Source organism: Clupea harengus, chromosome 8 (assembly GCF_900700415.2).
Source record: "Clupea harengus chromosome 8, Ch_v2.0.2, whole genome shotgun sequence".
NCBI lineage: Eukaryota > Metazoa > Chordata > Actinopteri > Clupeiformes > Clupeidae > Clupea > Clupea harengus.
Window position 1 is genome coordinate 30,350,780 of NC_045159.1, and position 12,207 is coordinate 30,362,986.

The 12,207-nt window shown below is 39.1% G+C and overlaps 1 protein-coding gene across 1 annotated transcript in view; it reads right to left on the minus strand.

Moving 5' to 3' along the window:
- LOC105905528 (glutamate receptor 4-like) overlaps positions 1–12,207 on the minus strand; it is a 66,196-nt gene that overhangs the window by 3,985 nt on the left and 50,004 nt on the right. The window contains exons 12-14 of the mRNA XM_031572699.2: positions 6,655–6,853; positions 6,067–6,314; positions 3,813–3,927 (exon numbers count right to left, since the gene is read on the minus strand). Of these exons, the coding sequence (XP_031428559.1) occupies positions 3,813–3,927; positions 6,067–6,314; positions 6,655–6,853 (562 nt within the window). The remainder of the gene's footprint in view (positions 1–3,812; positions 3,928–6,066; positions 6,315–6,654; positions 6,854–12,207) is intronic.

The window sequence follows — 12,207 nt, forward strand, 5'->3', positions numbered from 1 at the left end:
AAACACATTTTTGATCATTATAGTGCCCCTTGCTTTTTTGTTTGTTTGTCTACACTGCAGGAACTGAGAACAATCATAGTTCTTAGAACAATCATAGTTCTTAGAACACCGTTTTGAGGGACTTGTTTGGGTTCTACTGCAGGGTAGATACTCTCCCAGCACAATAGGAACCATGAGTGACATAGGTGTGCAGTGATGGGTCAAAAGTACTTGTCGCTCTGGAAAAAATAAACAAAATAATGGTGGACAAATCTCCGTAGTTGACAAAGTTTGTATACAAACGTAATTTGTTTTTTTTTGTAATATAAACACTGTAAATGTAAACAAATTTTGTTTTGTTTGTTTGTCTGCTTTGGGGTTGCACAAGGGAGCTGCCTTGGTCCATTATTATTCTCACTGTACATGCTGCCACTTGGGGACATCATTAGAGAACACAATGTATGTTTCCATAGTTATGCTGATGACACGCAACTGTACATCTCTGCTGAGCCAAATGATGCTGCAGCAATAAACTCCATTACTACCTGTTTTTTGGTGATAAATAAGTGGATGAGCAATAATTTCTTAAAGTTAAACGAGGACAAAACTGAGATCCTACTAGTCGGCCCTAAAACAAAAAGAGAAATGCTGTTTAATAATTTGGGGAAATTAACTCTATTGATTAAATCGGAGGTTACAAGTCTTGGTGTTATTTTAGATTCAGATTTAAGCTTCAAGTCTCACATTAACAAGGTGACGAAAACATAATTTTTCCACCTTAAAAACATAGCTAAAGTCCTGCCATTTATAAATCAAAAAGATGCTGAAAAACTGATTCATGCCTTTATTTCAAGCCCTCTTGATTATTGTAATGCAATCCTTACTGGCCTCCCAAAAAAAACAAGTGAGAGACTTCAGCTCATTCAAAACTCTGCAGCTCGGCTATTAACCAGAACCAAGAGGAGAGAGCACATTAGTCCAGTTTTAGCTGCTCTGCACTGGCTTCCAGTAACTTTTAGAATTGACTTTAAGGTCCTTCTCCTAATATACAAAGCCCTTAATGGGCTAGGACCAAGTTACATTGCAAACTCCCTAGTCAAATACTTGCCCTCAAGAACTCTGCAATCATCGAATGCTGGTTTATTGGAGGTTCCCAGCAAAAGCCGTAAGAAAATCGGGGACGCAGCATTTGTCAATTACGCCCCAGTGCTATGGAACATACTGCCTATAGACATCAGGGAAGCCAGCTTGCTTAACATCTTTAAAAGAAAACTAAAAACGTACCTCTTCACATTAGCCTTTAACTAGCTACCACTTCGCACTATATATATATATATATAAATACTTTTAATTTAATTTAAATCTCTACTGGTGATATTAAGGGGTTAGATTAAATATATCTCTATAATTATAATTATAATTTTTTGTTTTTTTTGCACTATATCTGAGTTATGTTTCTTTGATGGCTATTTTTATGTGCATGTAATTTCTTTGTGCATATTATGTATTTGCTGTAAAGCACTTTGAGCTGCATTTTTTTGCATGAAAGGTGCTATATAAATAAAGTTTTATTATTATTATTGTAATATAAACCCCATTATTGTTACCAAAACATATGTCTGAGGTTATTTGCAAGGTGTCCGCCAGCCAACTATCCAATCTTAGCACATTTTGTCTTAATTTTCTCTTTGAATCTTAGACAAGGGGTTTTTAAATCCAGGAGATCTCTACTTTGAACTTTCATAGGTAGCACCTAATAAGGAGATGTATTTCTCTAAAATGTCCCTTGTAGAGCACATCAGGTCTTGTTTTTTCACACAAAAAAGTAAAGTAAAATGTAAGGTAATTTGGTAATAAGATTTAATTTGGTGTGTATTTCATTTTTTCCTCATTTAAAGGCCCATTACGTGAAAATTGGTACATTTTGCTACTGCGCTTCCACTAAAGTTGAGGAGTGTACAGTAGCTCACGTTCACACCACTGTCGTTAATACAAAGCGTGCTTTGAGACACCCTTACAGTGGACAGTGGACATGTGTATTTGTTGACAAGCTGAAGGATATGGAACTGGCAAAGACAATGGCAGAAGCCAAATAAGTATGTTTTGTTATCCAGAAAAAGGTTATGACTTTCATGGGGGTTGAATACTTTTACAAGGCAATGTTTCTCGAAGGCCATTTAAGTCCATACTGTTGTGTCCCTTCATGAGTAGCTTAGTAGGAGAAGATGTTTGGAAAAGAACTGCAGCTAAATTCTTAATTACTTTTTATGTATGTTTGTTTTGATATTTAAAAGGTTGACACCCTATAGTTATTATATATAAAGGTTATTATTATAAAGGTTTGCACCCTATAGTTATTATATATAAAGGTTATTATTATAAAGGTTTGCGCCCTATAGATGTTATCAAAATTATTCCTGAAGTCTCTTGTTGTAATCCAAATCCTGAAGTCTCTGTACTTATGTATAATTATGAGCAATGTGTAAATTCCTTTGTGCATTTGTGCTGTGACTGAATGATTACTTGAACAACAACAATAATGGGAATATCAAAATTTGAATAATATTGTATGTTATGTCTCCGTTATAAAATGCAAAATATGTCATGAGATCAGTTTAACCTATGTAGTGCATATCAGGGATATATATTTAAATGATATGGGTTTATACTATATTTGAATATGAAGTTCAGAATTACATTCAGACTACACTACCCATAATACACCAGAGTCCTAGACTTGAGGAGACTGACCTTACTTCATTACATAACAGTGACCTTTGACCTTACTTTATTACATAACAGTGAGTCCTAGACTGGAGGAGACTGACCTTACTTCATTACATAAGAGTGACCTTTGACCTTACTTCATTACAAAACAGTGAGTCCTAGACTTGAGGAGACTGACCTTACTTCCCGAGTCCTTGGGTCCCTTATCACCATTTGTTTTTCAGCTTGTCTAAGATGCCTGATTCACTCAGTTTCAAAACGGCTTCAAAAGGTTTACAGGAGTTCTTCAACCACGTGGAGAAATAACATAAATAACATCATAGATCATGTTATTTTATGTTATTCAGTCACAGTAGCTTGCATACATATTCTGTCAAAGTGATGGAGACACATAGGGCCCCATGAGTCATACACGTGTCGCTACTCTTGGAGGGGTTTTGGTCTGGGGTCTGTGGTTGGAGCAACAGACATATGAATGGGACCCTGGGGTCTGTGGTTGGAGCAACAGACATATATGAATGGGACCCTGGGGTCTGTGGTGGGAGCAACAGACATATGAATGGGACCCTGGGGTCTGTGGTTGGAGCAACAGACATATGAATGGGACCCTGGGGTCTGTGGTTGGAGCAACAGACATATGAATGGGGCCCTGCTCCATCACTTTCAGTAACAGGCACATACTGCCAAGGCCAAATGCAAAACTATTTTTTGCTGTCAATCCAAAACTATTGGCGAAGAAAGTAGCAAATTCGAAAGATATGAGCTATCTATAGATTGGGAAGATATACTTACATGAACACAAAACATACAAATATTACTGAAATTCTATTATTGGAAACCATTTTGCCTTAAACCAGCAGTCCATGACAAAAACAGGTATATTATGCCTGAAATATTAAATATGTTTAAGGGGGTAGTTTTAATTATTAATTATTAATTGAATCAACAACACTGGTGTGTTACGCAAATATTTATGTTTTGACAGTAAGCAATTTCCACTTCATCTACTGACAAATGTGCAATACTAGGCTATAATATGAGGCCCAGGCAGTTGCACCTGTTATCACAGAAACAGTTTACCCACATTTGGTGCCATAGTGCCTCACCTTCTCACCACCGCCACCGCTGCCACACTCGCCTTTGTCGTACCACCACTTGTTTTTCAATTTGTCCAATAGGCCTTGTTCATTCAGTTTTAAAACCGCCAGGTTAACTGCACTTCTTGAAACAATAAAACATATTTTGTCAGAATGGGCAGCAAGCAGTTAGGGGAAGAAACAGTACAAAGGACAGGGAATATCAGTTAAATGAGAACTAGACATGTCCAACAAAAAGCATCAAACAAAGCTCTTTTACTATAATATTTTAAGGGTTTCAAAGGACTGTATCTGGCTGGCAGACACACAATAGTAGTATTAGTGAGGTTGAATCTTCACTGGGCACTTACTCTGCACCATATGCTAAATGTAATAAATATAATGTCTTCTGCAAATAATGTCTTCTGACTCTACTGACGAATTTGTGCCAGAATCACTACTGTATTTTCCCGACTATACACCGCACTGAATATAAACCACATGACAGTATTTTATGTAATTTTATAAAACAAAATCTGTGTATTGACCGCACCCCTTGTAAACCACAGTTCATTTAACGTTACATCATCCTGTCACATAAAACTAAATGCCATTTAATTGTGGTGTGAGTACTACCGTACTAACAATTTAAAAGTTGAATTAAAGCAAAAAATGCCTCACCCTCTCATCGCAGGTACGCCCACACACATAAACTACCTCATTCCCACGTACAGTGAAAACCATGCATTTATTAAGCGTTCATTTAGTGTTATGTGGGAGTGGACGCTTAATGTTTAAGTCGAATCGTAAACAGATCCCCTGACAACCACGGCATTAACATGATCGAGAAGGGCAAGGAGGAGAGGGGACTTTACCCCTTTCATTCACTACATTGGTATTAGAGTAAGCCCTTGCTCCATTGACATCAAAATATTTCCCTCGGGATTGTTTAATATCTATGTGAAGCCATTTAACATCATACACAAGTGGTTGTGACCACCGTGAACAAAAGACTGCCTTTTATTGGTGAGCTGATTTTGAGAAACTAAACTTTGTTTCAGGTTATGCAGCAAACTATGTTACTTGGTTGCTATGGTTGCCTAGTTGCTATGCTCGCTAACTAGCTAGCTAGCTAGCTAAATGAAACATTTAAATAACCTTAAACAGTTTAAATGGCAGAGTTCCATTTGCATGACATGGTACTAGCGTGAGTTAATATGAACTCATGTTAATATGTGTGAATATGATCTGGTGTTAAAAGCTGCACAGGGACCCAGACGGGTTTCACCTTTTCCTATTATAGTTTTGAGGAGACAGTAACATCAGCTAGATAACACGAGTTCATATTCACACATATTAACATGAGTTCATATTGACTCACGCTAGCAGCTGCCAACTGTGAAGATGGTTCCCTAAGCTAGACGAAGCAAGGATAGTTCATAGCTAGGTTAACTGGTGTGAGACCTCACAGAGGTTCGAGCTCCGTAGCATCCCTTAAATAGGCTACAGTTGGAAGGGAATACACACACTCGTTTTTTATCGTTATGAAGACTGAGTGAACATGAAATGAAATTGTAAATGAAAATTGGTTCTATTCTATGTTTTTACCTGATACATTAATAGGATTTGTACGTGAAAGACGGAGAGACTTGTTCTACCTAGCAGAGTTACTGTGGGAGTAACTTACTTCCAGGTGGAAAAAATGCACTCCCATGTATAGACCGGACCCGATTAATTACCCGCAGGGCTGCAGAAATGTTTACATAATCAATGTATAAACCGCAGTTAACAGTCAGGAAATTACCGTAATTTGTGATATTTCAGTGGCCTTAAAAATGGACTGCTAGCTTCCCAGCTCACCCTCATTCATTTGTATTCATTTTAAGCTTCTCAGAGGGTGCTTCAAAGTCAGATATATTTTTAATTCTTGCATCTGCATACATGTAGAAATTCAATCCTATGCATCCTATGACTTTTCTTCTCTTTTAAATCTTCTCTATCATCCGCTAATTCTATTCTAAGTGCGAGAGTAAGACAGTCAGTCTGAACCTACAGCCTTGACTGATCTATTCCCATTATAGGAAAAAAACTATTCTTGGCTGAAGCTCCTAACATTGTCTAACATGAGCTCATGGGAACCTCACCCAATGAGTCATTAGGCAGAAACCATTAGGCAGAAAACATTAAATACAACAAAAAGGGGAAATAATAGATTTAGGCACGCCAGGGAGGGTGGAATACCATAACAACATGTTGTCATATATTGTTATACTACTCCACCCACCTTAACTGTGAGCGCTTGGGTGTGGCCACTCCATAGCCTTTGGAGTCCAGGTTGCCTCCGACCTTCATAGTGTCACAGGGCTTCCGCTGCTCCGTGTACTCGTTCATGGTGGACTCTAACAAGAAGGCATACTTCCCTTTGGACTTGCGCACGCGCGCCACTCCTTCTGCTGTTCTCTTGGTGAACACGGTGGGCTCGGCGGACTTCATGTAAGTCCACATTTTCTCATAAATAGCTATTTTTGACCTCTGGATAGACAGAAAACACAGAAAACCCAGGGAGATATCGACCATTACATTGAGTTTGTACTTTTAAAGTAGAGAGACAATTTTCCATCAAGATGGATGGATACCTGTCATGCGCAATTACCAGCAGGAAGAACATTTCTCCAAAAGGAATTTGCTTTGACATTACTTGATGAGACTAAGGCCTTACAAGACACTTTAACAGCTACCCATATTGATTTACAATGGTAATGATCAGTAAGTCTCTAGCCAATTGTTCAAATATCACAACTCTGTCTGTTCGGAATGAAGAGTGCATTACAAATTAAATGAATTAATATTATTATTATTATTATTAACTCACCCTGAAGAACTCTTTGGTGGACCCCGAGTCTAATGTTCCGTAGGCTATATCTGCCTGTTTGGCCAGATCTTCAGCACTCTCAATGGGCGAGACCATCCGCTCGACAGTCAAGAAAGCAGCCAGGTTGGCGGTGTACGAGGAGATAATGATGAGGGTGAAGAACCACCACACTCCTCCCACAATCCGCCCAGAGAGAGATCTGTCCAGTGAAGCAGAATGGGAGAAAGTGCAGAGAGAGGGGGATGAGAATGAAACAGGGTGGATAATATGTAGAGGGATGTGGAATGTAGAGATATGTTGAAAGGGAAAAGGAAAGAAGTGGATGAAGAGAAACACATTAGGGGAATAATAGCAACAAATGTATCTGACAAAAAAAAACAAATTGAATCAACTAAACCACATTTTCCACTAATTATTCCACTAAATATTCTAGATTGGACAGCACTTTGTATTCTATTTATCCATGCCCTGACGTTCTAAATGATGGTCAACACATACGGGTTCCCTATACTCAAACACTGCCGATGGAGATACTATGTTGTTACTGGAATGTTAAATCAAGAGAAACTAGCTGAAATGAGAGCTACCGATTACACAATGAGTTGTTTGCTTTTTCCTCTATTATAATACGGATTATGTAGTCTACGTGGCTAATATATGACTCTTCTTCCTCAACATTCCTAGTGGATACTGCTTGCTTTTCACTGAGAAGATCGTACAATCCTCAAGACGTTGACAGGAACAGGTCAGTTAATCAATCTCAATCTCAAATATGCAGCATAATGTCATACCCCACACTCCAAACAAATTGGTGGCAGCATATTCTCCTCACCTAACTCCTTTTCCTTGCAGGAGTAACCTAAAAGGGTGGCTATTGCCACATCAACACCCAAACAATTTGGCCAAGATGGTTACATGTGGCATGAAAACATCCATATGATAAAAAAAAAGATCTGGGTGACTATTGACACTTCAACACCCATTGATGTTTGCATGTTACATGGACTTGTTGATTTGTAGATCTATTGGAACTGCTGCTGAAACCAGTCATAAGGGAAACACGTGACCATATACCAACAAAATACATTTCAGGATGTCATGTTTAACTAGTTACCAACAAAAACATAAACCTTTGAAAAACTGTAAAAACGGCACAATGTGCCTTAAGGTTGGAGTGAAAACTGTCCAAATGACTGAGTTTTGTTTGAATTTTGTTAGACACAATGCAGATGATACATTTGTTTTGCACATTGGCTCCAACAGGCAGTGATGGGGAAGACACCACCAACAGGCAGTGATGGGGAAGACACCACCTAAATTGAATTCAAATCAAGACCAAGACCTTAAAAGGTTGAGTCTGAGTAAAGATCAAGACATCATAATCGCCCCTCTTAACGTTCAAAACTGAAACAGCTGCTCAGTACAATGGAGTTGGAGTGTTGACGCTAGGGAGATCCTTTATGTACATTTCTTAAATCGTAATAAAAGCCTCCTGTAGTTTCTCCTTTAAGCATAAATAAGCCTGACAACATTCATGTCAGCCATGCCTGACCTTGCTATGACGTGATAGTTGAGGTGAGGTTATAATTATCAAACAAAACTACATTATGTACTAAGTCAGAACTCTTAAAACCACTACACTAAATGATGAGATCTTTGTTTGCGTTATGTGTTTTTGTTCAAAATGAATATCGTTGATATCTCTGATTTGTAAAGCCTCAGATATCGGATTTAAAAACTAAAGGTTTTTGTTTTGTTTTGTTTTCTATAGTCTTCATCTGAAATCTTCATATTCAAAATCAGAATCAGAAATGGGTTTATGGCCAAGTATGTTTCCACATTTCCACAAGGGACTTGTCTTGGTTGTCTCCCGTAAAAAATAACTTGTAAGTTAAAATATAGAAGAAGCAACAAATTAAGCACAACAACATATCTACAAATGTACAGAGAAGGCACAAAATATGTATATACATATAAATTAGGTGAAGAGTAATATGACTCATCAGAGACATGTTCATGGGAGTTAGTGGGCATTATTAAGACCTACAGCTGTTTTTAGAATAGTCTTATGGCGAGAGGTTTTAGTCCTGATTGGGGTGTTTTTCAAAAAGATTCAGTCCAAGGTGGGAGGGCTTTGGTCATAACCTTTCCTGTTTGCTTCAGGGCCTGGGAGTTGTGTAGGTTCTGCGATTAAAGCCAATCACTCTCACGGCAGTGCGAATGATACACTGCAATCTGCTCGTGGTGGTGGACACAGTGTACTAGATGGCGATAGAGCAGTGTAGAGGTGCACCATCATGGCCTTTGGCAGGTTGAACTTCTTCAGATGCCCTCCACATCTTCTGATGAGCCTTCTTTGTTAGGGAGCTGATGTTAAGATGACTCCCCCCTCATCCCATTTGAGCTCCTAGGAGATGGCGTCCAGGAAGCAGAAGGACTCCACAGTGATAACTGGGGAGCCAGAAAGCATGATGGGGGCAGTTGGGGCTGGGCTTTTCCTAAAGCCCACAAATATCACCAATGGTGTTGAGCTCCAAGTTGTTTTGTTGGCACCAGGTCACCAACTGGACACGTCCCCACCAGAGATTAATCCGATGAGGGTAGTATCATCTGCAACCATCAGGAGCCTGACCGAATGATGACTGGAGGTGCAGCTGTTTTTATGCAAGAGTAGAGGGGAGAGAACACAGCTTTGTAGGGAACCGGTGCTAATGGTTAGTGGGTAGCTTTGCGGGATTCTGTTTCTTGAACTGCATGTCAACGTCCCTCTCAGAGAAGGTGAGAGTTGTTGTGGAAGGCCAAATGCAGGTCACTGATAGAGATGGGGGCTTTGGGTTTGTAGTTGGTGATCTGTCTGGGGTAGTAATGAAGCAGAGTCATTAGCTGAGAACTGCTGACATTTCTCAGAGAAAGCTTTAATTAATTCATATTTAATTAACTGTTAATTCATATTTGTATCCATCATATAAGGTGCGAAATGAATTAAAAGTAGTCAAGACATTGGCAAAGTTCTAATTGAAATAATTATTTTGTGCTTGAAAATAGTTTTCTTCAAAGAACCCTCCATTTACAGCAATTGCAAACTTTTCAGGGGTTCTTGCTCTCTAATCATCTCCTCCCCTTGCAGGAGTATCATAGACGTCAAGTACTGATTCCCCAGCCAAGTGCAGAAGTAAGTTCTCTTCCTAGGTCGATTACACTTTTCCACAAATTGGCAAATTTCCTGCTGTGATTTTGTCGTGACACCTGATGTCACGTCTCTTTTCCTACTGTGCCAAAATGTGTAGGTATATACTATGTCTCTCATTGTGTCATGTATCCCACTTTGTCATCGAACTTTTGGCCAGTTAATCTACAGCCTGGATCTTCATCACCTACTGCTGTTGACTTGGCTCCAATAGTTTAGCAGTTGAAGCTGTCACTGACTGCCGTTGGCGTGTTTCCAAGAGGTTTGCAGTTGAAGCTGTTATTGACTGCTGTCGGCTTGTTTTCAAGAGGTTTGCAGTTGAAGCTGTTACTGACTGCTGTTGGCTTGTCTCCAAGAGGTTTGCAGTTGAAGCTGTTACTGACTGCCGTTGCCTTGTCTACGGCCCGTCCGACCACCACCAACATTCATTCATATTCATACGATGCGATGCATGTCTTTATGACTTTACTACTCTACATTCCGCTTACATTTGCTAACATATCAAATAGGTGTCGTACAAGTCAAATTTAATTTGGCAGGTTGATTCCATATACTCATTAATATTGTTGTTCAATGTAAAGGTACCAGATTTTCTGAAATTTCATCAATACACGGTGCTACAATTGATACATTGCAATATCTCCAGAACCACTCAACTCGACTACAAATACAGTTTCATTTACCATCATTTTCAATTGAATTTTATGCAAAAAAATTTAAGGTGAGATGCGGGCTACTGAGTCAGTAAGCCACTTGTGTTATGGTACGTCCCAGAAAGACAGCTAAGAGGTTAATGGCAATGTCCTGTGCAGGAAAATGCATTAATTTACATTACTGACCATATTGTAAAAAATATTTTTTGTGAAATTCTTGTTTCCAAGTGTTCTATTCAAGAGCTACAGCCATTATTGAACGGATATATTATATAACAGATAAGTTTCCACCCAATGGGCAAATAGAGTAAAAAAACACATCTTTTAAGGAGGCTCTTAACAGACAGCATTCTTCCTACATTATTTCTATTCTCAATCAAAATCATGCTGTTGGCCCACAATAGCTTCCCTGTGGTAAGGCACAGGGGGAGCCATACACTATGATTTCCATTGTGATCTAGTACCTGAAGTCTTTGGACAAGTGTGGCCGTTTTTACACACCTCTGCTCTCCATTCTCCTGTCATGTGAGTGATTTCTTATCGAGGGGAAGCTGAAAAATAGAGGTTCTTTTTTTCCTCTTTAGGGTCAAAAATGTTCATGGCTTTATAGTAACATGCATGTACATATAGACTAAGTGGATTCAGAGAGCAAAGCCAGACAGAACATCAGTGCACAATCTATAGCAATAAGCGTTGTCCTCCATTTGATGATCATAAGTTAACATGAATGTCTTACTAGGGCTGTCACGGCACACGTACTACCGGGAATGCATGTATCACTTTTGTATCATCTCCCAATCAAACAGCAAACGTGTCTGTTAGAGTGTGTTCAAAAGCAAACCGGGTCCTACTCCAGGAAGACGAGCTGCAACAATGCAGGAGAGCGTGCGCAGTGAGTCAACACAAAGAATAAAGTCTTTTTTTAGCCTTGGGGAAATAATGTTCACATCATATTTGTCAGATTTCACCACAGGTTCACGTGATGTACTATTAATATCAGTTTGACCATCCTATTTGGAGTCATGGGTCTCTCCTCATTCATTTAGATGACAGCCTGATCTTGTTTGTCCAAGATGGCTGCCAAGTGGCAAAACTAACAAACTAAATCAAACTGGCTGTAAAAAGGACTGCCCCCCCACTCTAAATGTTCTTTATGGTAATTGGCTACACATTTTCCAAACCGTGACAGCCCTATGTCTCAGACTGTGATATGATTGCGCACAAACACCTGCTGGCAATAGAGGATTCAAAATGCAAATTAGCTGCAACAGTACAATATGAAAGCACAAACACTTCACAAAGGACAAATCCATCTAATCCAGGGAAACAGACACAGCATCACCAACACGGACAGAGCAACTGAATGACAAAGCACAATTCTGAACAGTATGGACTGACATCAAATATACTGCCAGCACTGCACATTGATATAAATGACAGACTATAAATACACACATGCACACAGTACATTTGTCAAGTTTATAATGAATCATAATATTTTGTTTAGCCGAGTACAATTGGCCCCTGGTTTGACAAACAGCTGTCTAAAAACCCCGGCACATGGAAACTGTTGCGGCAGTGGGAAAACTGCGTAGGCTTGGTTATTCCAAATTAATTATCTAGTGGAGGAATTGGTGCAAGTAATGCGTGGGTCCACTCACAAGTAATGTGTGGGTCCACTCACAAGTAATGCGTGGGTCTTTATGTTTAAAC